This window comes from Sphaeramia orbicularis, chromosome 5, assembly GCF_902148855.1.
Source record: "Sphaeramia orbicularis chromosome 5, fSphaOr1.1, whole genome shotgun sequence".
Taxonomy (NCBI): domain Eukaryota; kingdom Metazoa; phylum Chordata; class Actinopteri; order Kurtiformes; family Apogonidae; genus Sphaeramia; species Sphaeramia orbicularis.
In genome coordinates, this window is record NC_043961.1 from 32,443,186 (window position 1) to 32,469,109 (window position 25,924).

General features: G+C 35.7%; 1 protein-coding gene across 3 annotated transcripts; it reads right to left on the bottom strand.

Annotated features, from left to right (window-relative positions):
* Nucleotides 1-4,463: 4,463 nt before the first annotated feature.
* On the bottom strand, nucleotides 4,464-24,391 carry slc6a22.1 (solute carrier family 6 member 22, tandem duplicate 1). 3 transcript variants are annotated; one of them, XR_003935456.1, is made up of 16 exons: nucleotides 24,143-24,391; nucleotides 20,665-20,840; nucleotides 19,451-19,585; nucleotides 17,237-17,377; nucleotides 15,942-16,029; nucleotides 15,734-15,866; nucleotides 14,519-14,653; nucleotides 13,118-13,221; nucleotides 12,639-12,763; nucleotides 10,179-10,291; nucleotides 8,680-8,817; nucleotides 8,484-8,586; nucleotides 8,289-8,389; nucleotides 6,927-7,097; nucleotides 5,788-6,813; nucleotides 4,466-5,757 (listed from the first exon to the last, which is right to left on the bottom strand). XR_003935456.1 is itself a non-coding variant. In XM_030134509.1 (15 exons), the coding sequence occupies exons 2-15, from the start codon at nucleotides 20,834-20,836 to the stop codon at nucleotides 6,688-6,690; spliced, it is 1,785 nt and encodes a 594-aa protein (XP_029990369.1). In that variant the 5' UTR covers nucleotides 20,837-20,840; nucleotides 24,143-24,391; the 3' UTR covers nucleotides 4,464-6,687. The 3 variants fall into 3 exon arrangements, 2 of the variants coding, with proteins under 2 accessions (XP_029990369.1, XP_029990370.1); XM_030134509.1 differs by having other exon boundaries at nucleotides 4,464-6,813; XM_030134510.1 differs by having other exon boundaries at nucleotides 4,464-6,813; nucleotides 24,131-24,391.
* Between the last annotated feature and the right edge of the window lie 1,533 nt (nucleotides 24,392-25,924).

Here is a 25,924-nt window from a genome sequence, read left to right on the forward strand (position 1 = left end):
AAAAGGCAGAAAAGAAAATTGCCCTCAATTTATCCCCATCACAGAATTAGTTGCAAAATATGAAGCATTCATTTAAAGTTGAACTACTATTTCTTTTTCAAACATGACGCTTTGACGTTCTCATCAATCACTGATAGAAACCATGAAAATCAAAAAGGAGCCCAAAGCAGAGAGCAGAATTTACAAAAAAGCACAAAGTACAGATGTGAAAATATACTAAAACATCTGTAAAGTCTGTAATTCTAGCATCTGCCAACATGTTAATCTAATTTGCAATTCTCAGCTGAATTAATGAGACAATGTCTACGTTTACGTGCACAGAATTATTCCACTATTATGACAATGTTCTGGATTTTACAGGTGTCATGAAAAGAGCATAATCCACTGGGATTTCCAATTTAGATCTTTTTCCAATTTTCCAAATGTGAGATTCACTGATATTATGATGTTTTATGAGGATTCTTTGAACATGTATACAGTGCATTCAGAATATTAATTTTATTTGTGGGTTTACTGCAGGTTATGCCACACTGCCCCTGTTTACAGTCAGCTGGAATCAAAGATCCTCTCTGGTGGACATGATGCTCCAAAGAAAAGTCCACATTTCTGCTTGTAAGGAGAAACAGAACTACTGTTCAACGTTATGACAGGATACCAAAAGGATTATGGATATGAGCAATCATCCAAATGAGGACTGAGAGGAGGGAGGCTGAGTTTACACAGTGGAAAACTTACAAAAACAAAGAAAACACTGTTTTAAATTTGGGATGAATGGCAGCATGGTAACAGGAACATAAGCGGAATATTTATTTTCATTAGACATTCAAACAGCTTATTAAGAATTTTGTTTTTCTCCAAATGAGGAATATTTTGTGCATGAAACATAGTCAAAAACAGTGTCAAGTTTCACTGCAAAACCAAAATCAGAACTGACTGATTTGAAAGTCTACATTTTAAACTTTACTGTGGTGTTGAGTGGGTAATTTTAGAAGAGGCATTGTTTTACTGAGATGGATCACACCACAGTCATGCACTAAAATAATTTATTCATTAATATGTACATGCGTGATAGGTTACTTTTAATCAGCTGAAGTCTTGTATTTGTCCATTAAACACATCAAGCTGTACAAACTGTTCATTATAAGATGTCAGTTTGATATTGTGGTCGGTGCAGCTGTTGTTGAACAACTCATAATGCTGTAGGTGCCTTATGAAGGATACCTATTGGAGTGACACAGGATCTTTTTGTGGATTTATAATATTAGGAGGCGGTGGCAGCTGTAAAACAAAAAAGCATAAAAAAAAAAAAAAACTTTCCGCTCTTGAGCTTCAGTGGATTTAAGTGATTGAAGAGTTTTTCTTCTGTTGCACTCATGTTTGTTGATATATCTGCTTACAGCATAGCACAGTCTTTAACATATAAGACTTTAATCCAAATGTTTTACAGCCTCATCACACTCAGCATTATTTCTACTGACTGTCAAAGATCCTAATAGTTATGATTCAGATGTTTCATAAGGAGGCATTTGGACATAAAATAACCCCATTTCCACCTGTGTACTAACAGGGCAGATGTAGGAGAACAACACAGGAACCACAGCTTAGCTTTAAACTCATCCGAACCACAGTTTTCTCTCAATCCTTTCAAATTTCATAACGTCCGATAATGCATCCAGTTGAATATTATGACATCTGTGTTGTTCTCTTTGCCTTAGTCCTGGAGGGGGTGTCTCTTTATTTCACTGCGTCTATTTTTATTTTATTTTTTTATTGTGTGAATGTTAGCTGATAGTTGACAATGATGCACTTTGGTGACTGTCAAACCAACACTGTTATCTTTTTATGAAATGTCCGGATGAAATCTGGACAATGGTCTTGAGATGTTTTATAAACATTGGTTGGTTCAGAATGAAAACCTTAGCTGTCTTAAATATTTTGTGTAAAAAAAAAAAAAATATTGACTGTGTGTATGTGTGTTAATATATATTGTTGTATGTTAGCAAGGTTTTTAAACAGCTTATGGCTAAATGTTTTCAAGTACTGCTGGCTCTAAACATTCAGATATTTTGTACAGTGGAAAAGAGCATGAAGTACTTTTTCTAGCAGTTATCAATTGTATTTAACAACATACAGGATATGTACCCCCCCCCATTGTCACTGCATTCATACTTTTTGATAAAATGGAAATTAGAGGGTCGATTTGGAAAGTTTTGACATAAATGAGCAGGTCAGACTGCAGAGCGGCTGATGAGAGATTATTACACATCGCAGTGTCATGTCATAAAAAATGTTTACATATGTTTAAAAGAAATTTGCCCTTGTAAAGCAAAATGTGATCAATGTTTGAAACCGGCATTTATGCAAAAGAAATATTTTCAGAAAAAAAAAAAAAACTATGTAAGGTACCTTTGTTCATGTCTTCTTTATATATTTTTTTATTTTTTTGCACTTTAAAAGCATTAAATAAACCCAAGAGTTGCATTTAAACAAATGTCACATTTCTGACATAGTACTCTGTGGTATTATCAGATGTTTAGATCGAATACATTGACTTTACCTGCTGGAAACTTGTGTTTAGCATCATTATACTTAATATTGGTTATATCATACCAGCTTTACCAGAGCCTACTGGATATTTCATGACATGTTTTAACTTCTCAAAAAAGCTGACAGTGTTAAGTTAAATGTCACATTAAATTCACCGAGCCAAATTTATAACATGTATTAAAATGAGTAACTTAACCCTTTCATGCATAGTGGTCACTACAGTGGACAGTTATTCTCCAGCTGTTCTCTTGTATATTCATGGGTTTTGCTATTTTAGTTCCACATCAGCCAACACAGTGGACGCTTATGCACCATCCCATAATACACTACAATTCATACCATTACTGTAACTTTGCAGTTCTAGATAAACCTGATCTGCAGTAACATGTTTGAGAGTAAGTCAATTGCTATTTGTTATTAGACTGTAATTAACAGTTTTCGTAAACAAAAAGGTTTTTTTTTTTTTTTTTTTTTTTTTTTTACAGTATTAGAGTATTTATTTATCTATTTATTTATTTAGAACATGCAAAGAAACAAAATAAAACAAAATGAAGCTAATTAAGGCAAAAACAAAATAGGATTTAAATGAACAGAATCTATCTTCAAGTACGTGTAAGTCTGAATTTTGCATGGTTGAAAAGGAGTAGGAAGAAGTATACATTTATTTAATCCTAAATCCATTTTATGCTAAAATGTGAGAAAACATCCGATTAGCTGCATTAAAAATGTTTTTATTTCATAGTTTTCACACAGTATATCACTTTTTGATATTGCCTTTTTAAATATATGTTTCTTTGCTTCAAAAATTAAACGCATGGTGTCCAGCTGAGTGGACATTTTTGTAACTCCATAAAAAATATGTTCATTAAAAAAATTTCAATCGCATTGTTTTTTTCATGGCTAAAGAGGAATAAAAAAACGTGACTAAGGTTCTCATAATTCATGCATCAAAGGGTTAACATATATCACATACTATGAACTTCATTTTTGAGTCCTTTTAACCCTCAAAGACCTAAACAGCTGCTGGAGACCAAACACATCTACTGACCTAAACCTTCTCAACTACTAATCCTGTCAATATATAGAAACAAGTAGTGTGTGGACCCTTGCGGATCCACAGGTTCTAGATGTGGTAGTTTTTAAGCCGTTGTGTATTCGTGCATGCTGTACCGCATTGGTCCAGCAGTCACCGCCAAAGCGTTCTGGCCGTAGCAACGTGATTGTAAGGCTATTTTATTCCAAAATTACTAATATCTCCCAAAATATTGGTCCTATCAACTTGCTGTTTTCACTAGACTCTTCCTTGACCAAAAATACATAAGTACGACAAACTGCAGCTGTCAGCTCTTTCTTGATTTTGTTTTGAATTCCTGGGGACACACACACGCACACAGAGGCCACTTGGCTCTTATAATATAGATTCTGGTCAAATGTAGGTTCTGTTTTTCAGCAGCATCACATTCGACTCATTTGGACCTTCAAAGACTCTGTTCAGAACATGGAAACACCATCATCATCTGCAAAACTGATTCACCAGTTAAACCCATGTAGTTTTACAAATGAGAGTACTTTGTAGACATTTATTTTTACATTCAGTTAGGTCACTTTTTCTCCTGTTTTCTCTGTTTTGATGAAATGACCTTTGAATTTACTAAGCTTTTATGAACACCTACATGACCAGTGAATTAACTCTAGGAAACAATGCAAAATGTACGGGATAATAATATAATAAATGGTGAAAAATCACTTAGGAAAGGTTAAATGTAGAGAAAAATTTATTTGGAAGTAGCCACAAAAACAGTTCTAGGTTTTTAAGAGTTAAAAAAAGAATGAAGTGAAAACAAACAAATAAATCAATCATGTTGAGTCCCCAGATTTTTGAAACTTTTAATGAAATCAATAATTACTCACATTTGTTGTTTATTCATGCACATTTTATTCAAAAATCCTATACTGTTGTTATGATTCTTTCAGTTACACACTGTCATTAATACAACAAATACATATTGAGATATTTAATAACAAAGTAATAATTGATCCTTATTACAGCAGAACAAATGCCACAAATTTCAATGGTACTATACAATTAAAAAAATACAAAAATATATCCGCCTGTGGCAATTCTCAAATTCTTGTGCTCAAAGGAAAAAAATCTCTTTAACTGCTCAAAAATTTGCATCAATGAGCAAAAGAGAAAGCCAACCAAAGTCACTTCAACTAGTTTAAGTGTGTTTAATAAGGAGAAAATGGTCATGAATTGTGTTGGACTGTGTTGAAGTCACAAATGTGTAATGATGTATTCAAAACAACACAGTTACTTTCATTATTCTGTCAAATTTTTATTTAGAGTGTCAATGAATATTTTTACACTACTAAAAATATGCTCACTATGATTAATAAAATCATATTAATCAACAGTAAATAGCTTTCATGGATATTATAAATACTATAAATGAAACATTTTGTTTGCTACACTCAGTGTCAGTCCTCTCTGGAGATTTATCTTGTGGCCAAATTCTTGCTTTGCTTGATTTAATACTAAAGTCTGAATATCAATGGTGCACTCATCTGATTTTTGATGCACAAATGGCTCATTAACAAAATTCCTTTTTTTGGCTTATTTTTCAAAAAGCATTTACCATCATTTATAGTAATGATGCCAGGTTTCACATTTCAATTTCCAACTCAAAATGAACTGAACAAAGACAGGCACAAAAACAAAAAGAAAAAAAGAAAAAGGATTTGAACCCTAATGATATATAAATCCTCAGCCTGCAAACATGATAAAAGAGTAAAACAGCTTGTTCTGTATAAAAATAGGAATCTAACAAGTCAGAACTACAGTTTAAAATGCAATCTTTATAAACCGGTTAAACATAAATTGGACTGTTGCAGTCTACTCTTATGTTTACACTGTTTCTCTGAACATTTGGTGGTACTTTGATCAAATTCCATTTACTGACAAAGGCAGGAACATTTTATTAAACTTTACACCAAAATCAGAAATATGCTGAATAATTAGTGTTGTCTGTGAGCACTATGGTTTTATTTGTTTATTTACTTTTACAGCGGTGTTGGGACATTATGGCTCATTCATTGAAGGTGTACACACTGTCCAACATCTGACTCTGATATTTGTCTATCGACCTTTACTGAGTTATACAACATACAATTTCATTTTTAAGGACTCCTTTTTCCACTTACAATGACCTAAAGTGGCTGAAGTGTTCACTCTGTAACTTATTTGGCAAACATTATTGTCAAACTTACAGTACACTGGTGACATAAAGTGACAAATTCAAAGTTCTCATATTATTGTTCATTCACACAAACAGTAAATATAAAATGTTCTAATTGTAATATTTGTGTAGTGGGTTCTTCATAAACCAGACCGTACTTACTTGAAGGAATAACTTTATATACGGAACTTAAGATATACCATTAATGCCTTTCAACAGGTAGTCTGCAACACTGCATGTGCTCCGATAACTACGGCATCTCAGCAGGGGCAAAACACCTTTAGCACATCACATCACACTAAACACAGATGTTTTAGTCATTTATCACAAGTGCGAAATGCAGATAGTCTATGTTTAAAGGTCCAGTCTCTGACAAACACCTAAACCAGATGTTTGTTGTATGAAGACCAGCTCTAAAAAGCTTGCTGAGTGTAGTCTGAAGAGTTTAGATCACTGCCATATATTTAGTCTGAGTCAACATTAAAGCTCTGCAGCTTCAAGGAGTGACACTGGAACAAATCTGAAACTATTTCTACAACTGTTTCAAGTGTGTCATAAAACAATACATAAAATATAGGCACATTTTCCACTCTGGCTTCAATAATCCTATTAACTGGACTTCTCAATAATCTCCATTTATACTTATGTTACTATTCTTTCACTGTAACATTCTGGATATCGCAAAATAGAAAATTCTCTACTATAAAAAAGTTGGATGTAATTTTCAAGGATTAAAAACTGTGGATTTCCTTTCCAGCAGTTTTTAGTGGATCATTTAATGGTCACTATGAACAGAGGGAATGATCACAGCAAGCAAGATGTCTCCTAATGCTGATCTACCACCCCAGAAAGAGGACAAGCTTCTTTCTTCTTCCTCTGAGTGTAGAGAAGCTAACCAGTATCAGTAAGGCACGTTCTCAGGTAACCTGCTACCAGCAGATGAGGGCAAGTCAAGCAAATCAAGAGCCTTCTTCTCTGCCTTGGTTAAAGGAAGGTCCTCAGCTGGAGTACACAAGGTGGAGATCCTCTGACAGAGAAGAAATATAGGTTCAGTTCAAATAAAACGTCTCTGAGGAGACACATTTTTGTGTGTCTTTTTAGGAAACACACTGGGAAACATTTTTATGTAGTGTGTATTACCTGTCGCAGGGTGCCGGGGGTGACGCTCATTTTGTAGATCATCAAGAGAGGAACTATGAGCGTAGAGGAGAGAGTGAACCACCAGCCGAGGGCGTAACCCCACCATGGGTATTCAATAGTGTTGTTGAACTTCAATGGAGTGTATTTGACCAAGGAGAAAATAAATGTTCCCTGAAAAACAGAAAAAGCAAGACACAGTTCAGTAATCAACATCTAGTGAGAATAACTTTTTTTTGCTTCATTATGATGCATCTACAGGGGCTGGAGTTTGTCGAGTTCGTATATTTGTGTCACTCAGTAAATCAACAATAAAGCTTGTTTACACACATCTATATTATGATATCATCATGTTTTCCTCTTTCTACGTAACTCATTGTTGGATATTTTGACAGTTGATAAAAATAAGACAGTCTTATAATCCTAATGTGCTGTGTCAGCTGATAGTTCACATTATAGCTCTGTTATCTTAACTCTGGTTTTAGACAGAAAACAGCCATAGAAAAACCACAAATCATCTCCATTTTCTGTACAGTTTGTGTTGTCAATAGCTGGACTAAAGATCTGTTTGGAATCGTCCAAACAAGGTCAGAAATGTGACAGTTTAGTCTGAGCTGTGGATCAACAAACGATGAACTTCACAAAGAAAACAAGTGGTGCCAGGAACAACAAAGCCCACCCCTCGCACTTATCGAAGCTTATTTTGGCATCGATCCAGCTGAAGCCATCATGTCTATGCGTGTGCTGATGTCAGCATATCAGTTGCTTCTATATATGAGCCAAGTTTGAAGTAAATTGAAACAAAATTGATGTTTTTATACGCATTTGAAATTTCGCCCATTATAAGTAAATGAGAGAAGAAAAAAAAGATTTAAAAAAATTCATAAAAAAATTTGAACTTTGACCCACATTTCCCAAAATGTAATCATATCTATTCTGGGTCACTGGCAATCTATAAACCCAATTGGGTATGAATTGAACCAATAGTTTTGCTGCTACAGTGTTGACAAGCAAACAAACCGAACCAAAACCAATACCCCTTGCCTCCCCTTTGGGGGTGGGGTAATATCTTATAATAACTTTATACCTTCATAAGCCTCATGATCAAACTCACTTGTGTAGAAGAAATTCTGTGACGTCAGCATTAAACTCCCTTCTTTTCATTTAGAACTGTGCCCAGTGGTGAGAACATCAAAAAGTACTTATAGCTTTTATCAGGCCGTCCCTTTTTTTTTTTTTTTGACTCTCATAGTTGTTTCTTAGTGGTTCTCATCCCATCTGGTCACTTTCAGAAGCTTTGGTCAAAGTCTAAAATGTGTCAGCAGAAAGAACCAAACTTGATAGATCACTAACTCCAACACTCACCAAGCAGATAACTGGAGTGACATATTTGAGACAGTACTTTATGATGGGTAAAGGCCTGTATCCGATCATGTCCTCTATGTTGTCATAAAAACGGTCTGCACCTGTGAGACGAAGACAACGGTGAGCTACTGGAAATCACACTCAAGAAACCATTTGCATTAGTGTTTTTATTTTTATTTTTTAATCATAACTCACCATATACCCATCCTATGCACCCAGACTGGAGCATAGCAAACAGGAGCAGAGTCATCCCACTGCAGGCGTAGTAATCAAACAACTGGAAGATGTACAGTCCACCCTGTGTGTGTTAAAGACAGTAGCTTAGTTCATCTGTGCAGCATTAACGTGGTATCTGAACATGTGAAGAGGTAAGAAGAAATGGTGCTCTTACTTCTGTAACCATCACAAGGCCAATAAAAAAACTGCCAACACTGATAGCAAGAAGAAGGAGTTTACGCCGATGACCGACATGGAAGAAGGATGGATTCAGGTCAGAAATGGCTGTTGCGATAGCTTCTAGACCTACAAACTGAAACAATTACATAATCAGTGTACTAACCTCTGTACAATCTATTCATAAAAAGCACTCAAACACTTTGAACATATTTTTGAATGTTGATGGTAATATTTATTATATATTAATCCATAAAGACCCAAACATCCACTGGTGACCAAAATCATTTACTGATATAAAAAGCAAAATACCTGTGGATCCACTAATCCTATCAATATGTGTAAATAATTGGTGTAAAATACAGTTTGTCATCTTTTCATGGTCATCAGATATGACCCATTTGAACATTCAGAGGCTCCGTAGTGAACATGGAAACACCGTCATCTTCTACAACATTGATTCACCAGTAAAACCCATGGGAGTTGGATCAATGACAGTGGATGGAGATGCTTGTTTATATGTTCAATTAATGATAGATTTAAGTGAAAAAGTCACTTTTTGTTCGATTTTTTTCTGTTTTTGATCTAATAAACCTCAACTTTAAGGTGAGCTTTTATGAACATCTACATGATCAGTGAATTACATTTAGGAAAACACGTGATTTTCACTTAAGAATACAAAATACTGGGCATAATATTAGATTAAATGATGATAAATCACTAAACAAAAATTCAAAATAGAGAAAAAAATCATTTGGGAACTGCCACAAAAATAGCACTGGGGCTTTATGGGTTAAACAATTAAATAATATTATTTATTTATTTATTACCTCCGCCAGGAGGTACTGTATTGTGATCGCTTTGCTTTGTGCGTTTGCGTGTTTGTTTGTTAAAAAGTTATGGACGGATTTTCATGAAATTTTCAGGAAATGTTGATAGTGGCACAAGGAAGAAATGATTAAATTTTGGTGGTGATCGGGGAGGGGGGGATCTGTCTTGGCGGAGGTCTGCGCTCTCTGAGTGCTTTTCTTGTTACATTTATGTCTACACATGCTTTCAAATGCACAAAATGAAAGCAGCTGTGGGATACAGGGATACTGTCATGTTCTTAGTAATGGTGAAATGTAATCATAATGTTGAGAAATCCTGAACTTTCCATAACATTTTATCAAAATGTCATAGCCTGTTTTCTTTTTCCACTAACAGATTGTCAGGAAAACTTCCAAAACAAAAACTGCAAAACCCACAATTTCCAAGGAATATGGAATAAATGAATTCCCTGTTGACTGTGAAGTAACAAACTGAGAAGCAGCTGTCTTCAGCCAACATTCAAACAAGATTTTAAAAAATATGTTACCCGATTTATGAAGAAAATTGAAACTTTTATAGAACTGGGGCCATGTTTGAATGGAGGTTATAGTCACAATCATGATCATTGGTCCTTCTGCAGCCCTCTGTGTTTAGTTTTTCATATTAGTGAGAGGAACGCCCATGTACCTCACTGTCCAATCCCAGCAGGATGATCATAACGAAAAAGAAAACTGCCCAGAGCTGTGGAAATGGCATCATGGCAACTGCTCGAGGATAAGCGATGAATGCCAAACCAGGACCTGTAGAAAGGAGACAGAGTCAAATGAAAGAACAAACATCTAGCTGGTTCAGGTTTTAATATTTGGGGGGGATGTAGAATGATTTAGTAGCACAAATGGAACATGGACATCAACATGGGTGAGGACATATGGTTTCAGCTGTGGCACAACAGTGTATTCACCAACAGAAAGGCCAGATTTATCTCACACCTCAGAAATGACACTGGTGAAAACCTTCAGTGCCAAATAATGGACGGACGGATGGACTAAACCAGAACCAGAACTCTGTCTCATAGGCAATACAGTATCCCTCCAGTTCCACAAAATTAACTGATTTATTATTGTATTATGTTTTATATATAGTTAACTGATACCATTAAAGTCAAACTTCCTTAAAAAAAGCCTCAGTTTAAACAGTTGATGTGTTTTCTGTGTGGAAATATATGAAATATACACTACTGGTCAAAAAAATTAGAACACCCCAATTTTTCCAGTTTTGTATTGAAATTCAAGCAGTTCAAGTCCAATGAACAGGTGGAGGTTTGATGGGTCGAGTTGCAGCAAGAAAGCCATTGCTGAGACTTCAGAATAAGACAAAGAGGCTTGCCTGGGCCATGAAACACCGGCATTGGACTACTGAAGACTGGAAGAAGGTGTTGTGGACCGATCAAACCTGCAACTGGAAGTCTTCTCTTCACAGTGGAAACTCAGACTTGCTTACTACGACCACTATTGAGCTGTGCTTGAAGCTGTTGTCCTGTGAGTCGCCTATCACGCAAGCTGTTGACTCTCAGAAACTTGTCTTCTGATTCTGCTGTGTCTTTGGGTCTGCCACACCTCTTCCTGTCAGCATTTCCCCCAGTTTCTGAGAGCATTTTGATGGTGAAGGAAACTGGACTGACAACTTGACTTTCTTGGCAATTCCTCTGTAGGACAGACCTACATTTTTAAGTGTTATGACGGTCTGTCTCTCTTCCATCGTTAACTGCCTTTTCCTCACCATTTTTATAGTTACACACTACTTTCTGTTCAAATAATGCTCACACCAGTATGGTACCAAAGTGTGTTCCAACACTACTTTTATGCAGACAGAGGGGGTTGGAAGTAATTCAGAAATGTTGGGACACCTGTAGGAATTGGTAGCACCAACTTTTGAGGCTTGATCAACCTCCATTGCTGCAGAAGTGCTTTAAGTTGTTAACCAACTTCTTGTTCGCCTTTTTGTATAATTCTGAAATGTACATTATTTTTCAGTTTTGTTTAACCTTACCTTTGTTTTTTTTTTACCTCTGGCTGTTCACCACTTACCTTTGTACCATTTCAAGCTGTTCATTGGACTTGAACTGCTTGAATTTCAATACAAAACTGGAAAAACTGGGGTGTTCTAAAACGAGTTTCTTTTCTTTTTTCTTTTCTTTTCTTTTCTTTTCTTTCCTTTTCTTTTCTTTTTCATCCGTTTCCCATGTGTTATCATAAGGCTTTTAAACCTGATTAATTTCTACTGTTCATTCATTCAAATACGGTTAAATGAACCACATTTCTACAAATTCATTTTGTGAGCTGCTTAATCCTCTGGAGGGTTGTGGGGATACCAGAGCTGATCCCAGCTACCAAAGACCAACAGCAGGGTACAACCTGAATACGATGCAAGATCACTGGAGTATTCAAAAATACAGAAAAACAACCATTTACTCACATTCACACCTACAAGTGAGTGACCAGTTAACCAAATGAAGTGCATTTCTTTGAACTCACGCAAACACGGGGAGAACATGCAAACTCCACTGCACCAACCTGCGGCCTATTTCCACATATTAATGTCAATCAAATATAAATTATGTCAAATACGTGATTGTATGAATATATCAGTATTTAGCAGATACTTTGGCCCTATCTAGCACTGAGTCTGTGTGAATAGGTCTCGATGGCACATCTGGACACTGCAATTTTACTCCACTCTTCTTCACAAAACTGCTCAAGGTCAGTCAGGTTGCAAACGGACTGAGTGCGAACAGCCAATTTCAAGTCCAGCCACAAATTCTCTATTGGATTGAGGTCTGGGATTTGATTTGGCCACTCCTGAACATTCACATCGTTGTCTTAAAACCATTTCTGTGTAACTTTGATGGAATGTATCAGGTTATTGTCTTGTTGGAAAGTAGATATTTTTCCCACATTGCAGTTCTCAGATTGAATCAGGATTATCCTATATTTTTCTGCATTCATTTGACCCTCTACCCTCACAGGCCGTCCATGTTCATTTGGTTTCAATCTACAGCTTCATGCTAGATATCACTAAATATCACACACTGAACCACAGTGAATCATTCTCTTCAGTAAATGTTTCCAGAGTTGTTTATACTCTCACCTGATTCAGCCACATTTGATATGTCTGTGTTTTGCTCATATGCCATGAAGCCAAGAGCAGAGAAAATTGCAAAACCAGCCACAAAACTAGTTCCACTGTTCAGAAGACATAAGTACACACAATCCCTGAAACAGAAAAATAAATATATAATACATATTAAATGCATAGCTCTTCATTCTTTTTCCATTTATGGTTAAGAGGTTTATCTGGGTGTCTCATTAACAGCACAATCCAAAACAAGAAAAATCATGAACCTGGGTATTTTTTTATGGTAAAGATCTCGGTTCAACAGAGGTTAAGATAAAAAGATAAGAAAAAAATGTAAAACCTCTGCTTGTATAAAATGAAACTCAAACTCATAATTTACATACAGAGGTGAAATCTGTCACTCTAAGCATTTTTTGGGTCACTTTGTGCCATACTTGTGTATTTTTCAACTTGGTGTGTGAATTTGTGTGTCTTTGATATGTCAAACTTACTTGTAACAGTTGTTGTTGTATTTATTATAACTGCCCAGTGCCATTAGACACCCAATGCAAATAGCATAGGAATAGAATATCTGTGTGCCAGCGTCCATCCACACCTGAAAGACAAACAAACGATAAGCCTTTACATAGCAGAATATGTAAAAGAGTAGTAGTTACTTTCTTTTACAACTTGAAAAAATTAGATGTTTTACCAAAGTCTAGAACAGCTTCATCACTCTACATTAATGTTTTACGCATCTGGGCACTGGTGCTAAATCAATAAGGCAATCACCTTACCTCTAAATGTGTAATGAGTGACAAATCTTAACTTATCCCTTAAATTTGGCCTCATGAAGCAAATGCATACTTGTGATGCTTATTGTAGCACTTCATTCAGATCCTAATATTTTCTGATTTTGTCCTGTTTAACTACTAACTTCATCGCACTTTCATGAGGAAACGTGTATGTTTCAATGTCATGAGTACGTCTTTATTACCCCGCCCCCTCGAAGGGAAGGCAAAGGGGTATTGTTTTTGGTTTGGTTTGTTTGTTAACACTCTAGCAGCAAAATTACTGGTTGAATTCATGCCAAACTGGGTTTATAGATTGCCAGTGACCCAGAATAGATATGATTACATTTTGGGAACAGTAGGTCAAAGTTCAAATTTTTTATTAATTTTTAAAATCTTTTTTTTCCCATTTACTTATAATGGGTGAAAATTGAAATGTCTGTAGGAGCAAAACTATTGGTTGAATTCATACCAAATTGGGATTATAGATTGCCACTAACCAACAATAGATGTCAATACATTTTGGGAAAAGTAGGTCAAAGTTTAAATTTTTTATGAATTTTTTAGGATCTTTCTTTTTTCCCATTTACTTATAATGGGCAAAATTTCAAATGTCTGTAGCAGCAAAACTCTTGGTTGAATTCATACCAAATTGGGTTTATAGATTGCCAGTGACTCAGAATAAATGTGGTTACATTTTGGAAAAAGTAGGTCAAAGTTCAAATTTTGTATGAATTTTTAAATCTTTGTTTTCCCCCTATTTACTTATAATGGGCAAAATTTCAAATGTCTGTAGCAGCAAAACTATGAATTATGAACTATGAATTTTTAAATTCTGTTTTCTTCTTCCAATTTCAAATGTCTATAAAAACTGCAATTTTGTCTTGCATCAGCTAGATTGATGCCAAAATTAGCTACAATATGTGCAAAGGGTGGAGTTTGTTGTGCCTGGCACTACTTGTTCTATTGTATTTCTACAGGTTTTTCACATGTTTTATAGCTGTTGTAACAAACTGCTGTGTTTGATGGAGTCTAGATTGTGAAGTTGAAGAGTTCGTAGGTTCAGTGGCACCCCGAATCAGACCACAATCAAAGCATAGTCGTGATGAAGTCTGCTCATACCTGGGGATCACTGAGGCGGGATGGGTCTGGGTAGAGGTAAAACTTGATCCCATCTAAGGCCCCAGGCAAAGTGAGTCCACGAACAAGCAATGCTGCGAGCATGACATACGGAAATGTGGCTGTGAAATAAACCACCTGTGAAGGAGCAAGAATATGTTGTTATTAGGGGTATTGTTCCTAGATGGACACTAATGAAACAAGTTCAAAGCCCCAGTATGGCTTGAAAAACACATGATAGATGATAACGTTGTCACGTTGGGCCAAGTGTTTTTAACTCTGAAAAACTTAAACAGCCGCCGACAAAAAGTATCTACTGATCTAAAATGTTTAATGACTTTTGAATCATTAATCCTGTCAATACATTTAAATAATTCAGGTAAAATGCAGATTGTCAGCTTTTCAGCTGCATCAGATGTGACCTATTTGGACTCCGTACTGAGCGTGGACACACCATCATCTTCTGCAACATTAATTCACCAATAAAACCATGTCTGACAAATGATAGTGACTGTAGACACTTGTTTTGTTGTTCAGTTAATGACATATTTTGCTAAAAAAAAGTTTTTTTTTTCCAGTCCTTCTTTTCTGATGAAATAATCTTTGAATTTACACTGATCTGTTATGAACATCTACATGATCATTAAATTATATATAGGAAAATATCTGAAAAATGCAAAATGCAGAGGATAATATATGAAATGGTCATAAATTACTGAAGAAATGTTAAATGTAATGATAAATTCACCACAAAAATAGTTGTAGGTCTTTATGGGTTAATTCATTTGCCTCATTAGATATTCTGCGTCTTACAGTAAAAATGTTTATTGGTAATATGAAGCAAAATCTATGCATCTGTGCAGGTAAATGGAAAAATTACAAGTATGGGTAGAATATTTGACCCCTTTGTATTGAGAACTGTAACACTGCATGAAATCCAAAAGGAAATGTGTGCAGAAAAGTGAGGATACACATTTCTTGTCATGTATATATCAACAACCAATGGATTTAAATTTAAGCAATGATTAAAATGTATATGTGTATGCAGGAAAATGATCACCACAGTTACTCCTCCATTATGAAGATTATTTTTAAGACTAAAGGTAAAACACCTGCCTCCCAACATCTTGACGTAATGAATATTTTTGACTGACCATGACCTCTTCATTAGCACATTATGATCTCTAAAATGATATCTTTTGTGGTAGAAATCCTTACTTTCCCAGTGGATTTAACTCCTTGCCAGACACAAAAGTAACAGATGACCCAAGACAGCAGAAGACACAAAACCAGCTCCCACCGCATCCCTCCTAACTCTTCGACATTTCCCGTCACATTCAGAATTCGTCGCCTGCAAACCACAGAGTCAATTAAAGCTCATCTTCATTTATGATTACTGGATTTTGGATTTTATTTTCATACTCACTCCCAAAATTCTCTGACTGGTGATGTTGCATTTCCATCTACTGTCAGGTTGTAAGAATGACCCAATCGGTCAAACTCCACACAGGTTTCTGATGCAAAGAAATACACATCTTGATCTTGGAAATGTTTTGCTGATGCTTTTGATGGCTTGTATCTTTGCATCTTGCATAAAGGTCCGATTAAGCGAAAGTGAACATCAACATGAAAAAGTAAATTTGCACTCATCATTTATCAAGAGGGCTCATTTTTTAGCTAAAGATCTTTATTTTATGGAACTGTTATCCTTTTTAAAATACCACTTGTAGAAAAAAAGTTACAACCGATTTTACCTATGGCACTTTTTACACCATAGCCATAGCTCGAATTTGACGCTAAAATTATGACTAAAAAATATGAAAATTTATTCAGTCTGTCACATTTAAAAAGACTATGTGTGAACTGTTACTGAGAAATTACTCTTTATTTGTAATTTACCTATATCAGTATGGACCACCACAAGTTATAAATACCACTGTGTTAGTATTAAATACATTAAATAAAACATTGTGATTATATCTGGCTTGTTGTTTCAAAAAATAAGTCAACATTTTGGATAATGCATACAATGGTAAAGAGTTGTCCATGTGTTACTATGGCAACCTGTCCACGTGTTACCACATTCTCATGTCAAAAAACAGAGACTTTTCAATATTTTACTCCAAAATGTACTTTCAGCATAGTTGAACATAATATCTAAAAGTTTTTGTCCTACTTGATATCAGTTTCTGTTGAGAACTACATGTTTTGAATGTTTGCATAAAGCTTAAAAAATTGTCCACGTTACCAAGCAGTAATTTGACATTTTTCATATTAAAGATTTTATCTCCCCAGATTGTTATACATAATGTTAAAGTGCTTATAAATACCTACTCAAATATGTATCAGACATGCATATAAGTTACTCTGCTTACATGACAGAGACTGTTGAACACGAAATGTGTCCATGTATAACTGCTTGATCAGACCCATATGCAGAATAAAAATCTTCTGCTAACATATTTGTTTGCTGTAGTAATGAATTTGATTTGCAGAGGAATATTAGTAAGTTTATTAGCAAGTCCTTTCAAAACTTACAAAGTGAAAGCAAGCTCTGAATCAAATCTAAATCACAACAAACTAACATGTGAAACGTAAGGAAACATGTAGCAATGACACTGAATCAAATCAGATGTGAGTCATTGCTGGAGCAAAATTCACAAAATTGGATGTTTTTAAATGCATTTTGGTTTTGTTTCTTCAGCTCCCATTGACACTAACCTGTGTTCCAACTGTTTCTGCAGCTCGCCCAGGGGAGTTCAGAGCTAAAAGATGAGAAGAGATATAGGAACGCCCAGGCCAATATGATGATGTAATAGATACTGGAATATAAAACAACCACCTGGCTGCCATAACCCATCCCTGGAACACAAAACAAAAAGTAAACAAAAAAGCCTTTAAATTACATGTTAATCTCTTGGAAGTAACTTTACATTGAACATGTGACCTTTGACATTAAACAGTGGCTGTGAAAAATAAAGTTATTTGTGTTGTTTCTCACATGTATAAACAAAAAAAAAAGATTCTTAAACTACAAAATAAGACTAAAAGAAAAACTGTCAAATGGCTAAAACAGTTCCTTCTGGACATTGCAAACACACACCCCATTACAAACAAATGTAACATCAAAATATTACAAATTAATGCCAATTAAAGCCACAAATACAGTCGATGCTTTTGCAATACAAAGACTTATGTAAATTCAGTGACGCAAAGAGCTTTTTCTTTCACTGTTGTAGATTACTAGAAATATGTTTTCTCTGCCGCTTGTGTATGGAAAAAAACAAACAATTTCTGCTACTTATTTACTTAAACATAGGGGACAATATTTAACCACTGCATATCATGTCAAGTCTTAACTATAGATAGAATGACAGACAAGTTCCTGATCACCTTTTTGTTTAAAAAGGACCAGAAAACAAGTTGCTTGACTATTGTGGACTACATGGTGTTGCTCAAGGTAAATATTGACTGTGCTTTAAATATAAAGAGAGAGAAATGAGCAGTTCACTTCTGAGAAAGGTGGCATTTTAAGCACTGGTCAGTATTGCAACAGAGAAAAGCACCACTTAAATAACAACTTTTGTTATGTATGCCTCATATCTGCATTTCATATTGTGGCTAAAGCTGAGTTCATTCATTACCAACAAGGCTACTCCCTGAGGCTACTGATAAAGATCATGTGTAGCCATTGTTGACAGGAATAGTCAGATTAAAGGATAAATCACTTATATTTAATACAGAAATTAAATGAAACATAGAAACACTAAAAGGAATTATCCTACATTACTTGACTTAAAGGACAAAAACATACAAAACACTGATGAAGAACACTGTGTTGACATTTTGACCATGTGCCCTCAAATTCAAATCCCTCTCCCCCTTACATTCACTTTGTTGAATCTCCTTTTATTACTTTCTTCCAGACCTCATGATCATCACCTGTTGCTTTTACCAACTCTGCTGTATACATGTAATCTCCTCACCACCATTCCCAAACCTTTTGACCTCAACTGTTTGGCAATTCATCCACTCAGCCCTCGTGATCTTCTGTATAAATGCCTCATCAAACAGCTGCCCTCTGTCTGTTCTTAATAGGTCCACTTTATATTTCATCAGCTGACTCCTTTGACTCCAGCAATGGATCAGAGTTGATTAAAAACATGACAAATAAATTTTAAACTTAAACTGCAAGCAAGCAAGCAAGGCCTGCAGGACCATCAAAGACATCACTCACCCCGTCCACCATATCTTCTCTTTGCTGCCCTCTGGAAGGAGCTACAGGGCCCTGAAGTGCCGTAAGGCAAGACTGAGGAATAGCTTCTACCCCTCAGCTGTTCGTGAACTGAACTCTTAACCCCCCATCCCACTGCGCCTCAACTCCACCATCTGAACTGCTCAAGGACTTGTTTTCTTGTTTTCTTTATCACTGCATTGCACTTTATTTCTCATGCACTTTACCATTGTATTTACTTGTTTGATATCTGCCTGTGTGGGTGTGGAAGTGGGTGTGTGTAAGTGTGCGTGTGCATGTGTGTGTGTGAATGACTAGTGAAGAAGTTTTAAATTTTATTGTACTGCAAACTGCAATGACAATAAACCATTCTATTCTATTCTATTCTATTCTATTCTATTCTATTCTATTCTATTCTATTCTATTCTATTTATTCTGCTTATAATGCGCATGTATTACTTTTGGTTCTGCAAGTGATCAAATCCCTTTCATCACATATTCCTGCAAGATCTGTAGCACAAATGCAAGTGCAAAATATGCAGTTAAAAAAGTCAATGTAACGGGAAGTATTAAGAAATAACAACAAGTGTACAAATCAGTTCAATAACAAAACTATTTAGATCTACGTTCACCCGAACATTGTAGGAAGAAGTAAGTTAATTTTGAGTATATAAAAGTTAGGATTTTAGATGCTGAATTACCTTCAAAAAGGGGACAAATTTTTTTCCAACATGTGATGCTTCCCTGTTGGGTGTACTGCCCTAGAGACGTCTCCAGAAGAAACAGAGGGATACCACAGGTAAAGAGGAAGAGGATATAAGGGATGAAGAAAACACCTTAGGAATAAGAAAATGGTACAGTTTCAGTTTACACTCATGAATAGTCATCAACATCAACTGCCAAACTGCCAAATCCAAACAAAAAACATGTACAAGTTGTATCTTGGTGAGTAAATTGCTGCAATTATATAAAGACGGAGAGGTTAATTTCAGCAAATACCTTTCACAATTTTATTACAACACACTACATGAATGCACACATAAAACCAAAACACTATCAGTGTGTCAGAGGTGTTCCAGTAATAATGGAAATATCTGTGGGGCAATAAAAAGTGATAAGAACATGGGTAAGATACTACAAGGCCATACACCAGATGTATACAGAACATCTGAAATGAACTGAAATGACCATCATCTAGTCTTAAAACTAAAACAAACACACCACTGGTGGATGTTGACGTCTGCAATTATGTGTTTGCTTGTGTTTTTTTTTTTTTTATTTCAAGTGCATTCCTCACATCGGAGCTGGGTGTAACAGAGTTGTATAGCGTCCTGGTGTGATACCACAAGTTAAATAAATCCTTAGAGTACAGCTTTCAGTTTTATCTGCAGTTATGTCTTACTACTATCAAGCACTTTCCTGTCCAGCTTATTCAATGAAGAGTGCAAAATTTCTGCTATTGTAGACATATAATGCTAATTTTTCTACCTTAAAGTCACTTCTTCGTATCACCGTTTTATTATTTTAGATTATCATAAGCTATAAATTTCCTCTATCTCAACTTTTTCTTGTATGTGTTACAGCCTGAATGTGAGAAGTGGATGTGTATTTATAAATGAAATCAACCTGACCAGACAAAACATGAAATGGGTTCTGTTCATACTCTCTACAATATAATATAGGTCAAGGAAAATTTTTACACTACTATAACTATACTACAAGCAGTGGCTTCTTCCTACTCCCTTTCAGGCACAACAGTTGTTCCATGTTGTTTTTCTTTTTGTCTTGTTTTGTTTTTTCCAATGTTTTGCATTATGTTTGTATCTAAACTAAACTAAACTGCATTCTGCTTTAATTTACATTTCCCTACAATCCCAACCTTTTCTGATTAGTGGTTGTGCACATTAACACTTACCTCCTCCATTTTTATAGCACAAATATGGAAACCTCCACACATTTCCTAGGCCGATGATTTGCCCCGCAACAGCCAAGACAAACTCTGTTTTGCTTGACCACTGTCCCCTGGTGCTGGGCTGAGCTGAGCCCATGTCCAGCTTAAACACGTCATGAACAGAAGGTCTATCCATTGCACTGGAACGAAAAGGTTAACAGACAAGTGTTATTTTTAGACTAAAGAAACAATATGGCTTTGCCAAATGCTGCAGACCTTGGTCCACTGATGTGATGAAATGGGTTTACAATCTCGATGTTTAAGGCTTAAAATACATTAGATTTTTGTTTTTTTTTTTAAAATCGAATCTGCCCTCTGTAGTACATCAACATTCCTGGGTTCAAACAGCACATGCAAAGTAAACAACATAATAACATAACAACATAATGGCTAAGCACAGCTGTAATTGCTGTATATTTATGCTCATATTTAGCACAATGCCAGCAGTCTTGGTGCATTAGGTCATCAGTGGGTCAGTGCTGCTTGGCATGAGGGTACATCTCATCAATGTTGCTTTTGTGTTACTGCCTTGGATTTGATGTGGGAGTGAAACAAATAGACTGGAAAATATGTGCACTAATAGTTTACTGTTAAAAATGCTCAAACCCTGAGATGTCAAAGCAACTGATACTGAGAATGTGTGTAATTTATGAACCCTGTTCAACACTGTATTGGTATTTTCACTTAAGAATATTTGCAACTCACACACTTATAGGTCTTTTTTAGCTGAAGAGATGGAAAAGTGGGGCATTGTTTTGTGTTTAATGAATTTTAATCTAATGAGCCACTGATGAACTCTGCGAACTATTACATTACAACACGCAGTGGTGTTAACATTTCAGGGAACATTTCAGAGACCACAGAAGCTGACAGTGGGTTATATATTAATTAGCACCACAGTTATCCGGTTTGAAAAGACTGTGAATGGAAATCATTACGCAAAGTCAATCATATACAGGGTTATTAAGAATGAACCGATTTCGTGACGCATTGCTTCAGTTCTCAAGCATCGCCATGGAATGAGTCAGTGACCATTTGAAAGAGGAGTTTTCTAAGTTTTGAACATCTTAAACATCGAATAACAACAGTGGTCAACTCAGTGGATCGTGATATGCTGATACACGTCTGGGAGGAATTCTCTTATCGCACTGATGTTGCCCGTGCTGCAGGTGGTAGCCATATTGAACACTTGTAAGACAGGAAATAAAAGTTGATTCTGAGTAGAATACTTGTGACTTGGCTGGAGTTTTTTCTATTGCTTTTCCTTATTAAAATATTGCGTAATGAAATCGGTTAATTCTTTTTGAATAACCCTGTACAGTACAACTATTCCCAAGTCAAAACTGTCGATTAGTAAGACTGATCTGTAAATTTCTCACAAATTTTTTTTGTTTCATAATAATGATCATAATATGAGATGCTGCATAACCAACAAGTCAAAAAGAAATGTGTAGTATATGAGCAGCTTCCACAGAATTCAGAATGTTTGAATAAACTGGAGGTCATTCTGTTCAATCATCACAGTTCACATGTTGTCTGGAACAAACCGTACCCAACAATGGATGTCCACAGGAAACAATTATGCGCAAATTGTCAAATAATTGATGTGTTCCTATGCATCCTTGAGATGACGTTTTGTGTGTTTAATTTGACTATTTTTAAAACAAATGATAACAAGAAGTGGTTGAGAGATTAACAAACTGTCTGGTTAATGTCTCTGTGGCCACAAGAGGACCCCAAAGTGCTCATGAAATGTCCCACTGGGGAAGTTGACATGACTTTTTTGATAATGCCAGTGGTAATCACAGACAAATGTAATATTATGGTAACAGGTTGGTTTACAAATAGTCCTTGTTTACTCACTTGCTGCTGCCTCTGTCTGAGGTTGTGTTAAATTAAGGTGCACTGTAACCGATGTTAACTGCAGTTTGATGCAACCACAAAGCTGGTCCTTTAACATTAGTCATACATTAGTACTTTCTGCTGTGCATAGAAGCAAAAAAAAAAAAAAAAAAAAAAAAGTACAAAAATGACATATAGTGAGAACTGGCAGTGCTGAGGTGGTGAGGGCAGTTTGACTTAAAGACCTGGGTCACACTGTGTTATGATTGTATCATAAAAAGAACAACTGTCTGCAGTAAACACATGGTTCTCCTCTCAATCATTTTTAACAACTCACTTATAACAATAACATCTTTTTCAATTGCCGTTAAATCTTCCAGTTTTCATTTCCACAGGTGCTTTGAAGACCAACCACATAATTGGTTGAATAATAGCTATTAAAGCCTGTTTGCCTTGTTTGGGTCTCGTAGGAATGGAACTGATCACTATAATAGGCTTCTGTTTATACCAATATCAGGACAAATGTGTTGTTATGAGTACCCCAGTGGCTAGAAACTCACCAAACCACATTCAAGGTGAACATTGCCACTGTGTATTACATTGAATAATCTTAATATTTGGCAGTTACATCAATGCAGTAAAGTAAAAACAAGGACGAAAAGTGGAAATGTTCTGTATTTTCCTCACATCTTCACCAAGATCCTTTCCTCTTTGTTTACAGTTTTTAGAGCAGAAAGTGTCAACAATGAGGCAAGATTCAACACGACCAAAACATTTTTTCTGGGAGCACAGAGACTGCCTCCAGTAAGATTAAAAATAATGATCCCACTTACTCTAAAAGGACAGACAAACATTTTCACAACTCCAGACCAAACCAACTTGCCAGTGAATGGCAGAGTTGTCAGCGTCTTCTGATTCCGTTTCTTTTTTTATCCCACTCAACCACTGACAGTTGGTGGCCTTTAGTCATCAGCAGTGTTTCTTCTCTGGTTTAATAATACAACAACAGTAAAGCCCTGTATGGAATACAAATGCCACATTTACTTTGCTTTTGTTAATTCTCTTCATTTTGTTTTATTTCATTAGCATTCAAAGCTACACTACACTACACAAAAAACTAAAAAAACAGAAAATAAAAAATGCAAAATGTAAAGAAAAAGAGGATTCAATGCATGAAACAAATAGGCAAACCTCTTTTTTAAAATGTCATTAACTTTTTTTTAGCTCTTGCCTTTCAGTTTTAATTGTGAAATGCCATTATTGATTTGCACAGTACAAATTTACTTGTTTAGCAAATGTGTATTTAGTGTTAGTAATATGCAGCATGACAACAGACAAGCCTGAGTTGTTACACTAAACAAGGGAAATAGCTGCTCTCACTGCCCGCGCAGCCAGTAACCTTTGGCCTACATATTAGAGCTATGAGCGGCAAGCATTACGTCCAGTCACAAAAGCTCAGCTGTCTAACTATAAATCCGTATTTGTTCAATATTAAAAAACTAAACCACACAAGTCGTATATAAAAAGTATACAAGTAACAGACAAAAGCAGGAAAAAAAAAACCTGCTTGTGACGTTAAAATGCTTACGTAAAGTGGTACCTGTGTAGCCAAACGTCAGATGCTTCTGTCCTATGCTTCCATTTAGTTCTAGGTGGGATTCATCTGGTGCCCTTTAAGGAAAACAAAAGTCCAGATCCCCCAGTCTCTCCAGGACAAATGCTCTTTGCAGTTCTGACCATGAGTGGGCCCATGGAGGAGGTTTTAAAGAGCTGTGTGTGTAAAAATGCAGGACAGAGAAAGAGCAAGAGGGACAGTGTAAGAGGAGGGGTGTGTGTGTGTGTGTGTGTGTGAGTGTTGGCTGTTTCTGAATGACTACTTAAGGCGGGGACTTAGAGACCACATGATCTCACAGTAAAAGGATGGGGAAGGGGTTTATTCAGTGGCGGTGGGAAGTCTTTCATTCGGAGCCACACTTGCTGTACGGCCATGTTTTTTTGCACTTATCCACCACAGTAGGTCTGGTGAAACATCTGAGCTACTTCTGGGTGGACCGTGGTGATACTATATGGGAGCAGAGGATGACTCATGTCAACTATAAGTAAAAGAGATATTAGTAAGCAAGTTATTACATAATGCAGAACACAGGCAAGTCATTTGGCTCTTTTACCATGGTCACAGCCATAAACACTGTGATAGTCTCTGTCTGCCAAGTGGGTGACACTGATGATACAGTACAGTAGAGTCTAAAGTTTCACACCACTTTATAGACACAAGTCATGCAAAGCACAACAAACCCCGCCCCTCGCACATTTTGTAGGGTTTTTTTGGCATCAGTTCCAGCTGATCATGTCTATGCCTGTGCTGATGTCAGCACATCCGTTGCCTCTATATTTGTGTTTGAAGTAAACTGAAACAAAATTGATGTTTTTATCTAGACATAAGTAAATGAAAGACTTTTTTTCTTTTAAAAAATTCATAAAAAAATTAATTTTGACCAACTTTTCCCAAAATGTAACCACATCTATTCTGAGTCACTGGCAATTTATAAACCCAATTTGGTATGAATTCAACCAATAATTTTGCTGCTACAGACATTTGAAATTTCGCTCATTATAAGTAAATCGGAAAAAATAAAAAATGTAAAAAATGTATTAAAAAAATTTGAACTTTGACCTACTTTCCCCAAAATGTAATCAGATCTATTCTGGGTCACTGGCAATCCATAAACCCAATTTGGTATGAGTTCAACCAATAGTTTTGCTGCTAGAGTGTTAAGAAAGAAAGAAAGAAAGAAAGAAAGAAAGAAAGAAAGAAAGAAACAAACAAACAAACAAAGAAACAAACAAACAAACAAACCAACAAACTAACAAAGAAACAAACTAACTAACTAACAAACAAACAAACAAACTGAACTAAAACAATACCCCCTGCCTCCCCTTCAGGGGGCGGGGTAACAGTTGGATCATGTGGAACTCGGATGTTTTATTGCTAACAGGGCAAAATACTGATGAGAAATGTTATATAACTTTATTGTATCATTGAAATAAATGTTTTTTATTTTGTCTTTAGGGTTAAATTGGTTTACACTGCCATCCACAATTGCACAAAATTTGCACAATAACTGTATATAAGTTGATACTGTAACTTTATTTATAATATGCATGGTATATAGCCTATAGTTTGTATGTCTATATAGTTTATTTTTTTCTTATTTTACTTTCCTTACATTTTTTAAAATTATATATATTGTACTTATAATTTACAAGAGACATCTGCTGGCAAATAATTCCTTATGTGTTTACATTCTTAATGAATAAGGATGATTCTGATTCTGATCTAACTTTACGAAATGCTTTCGTGTGTTTTTACATAACATTCCTT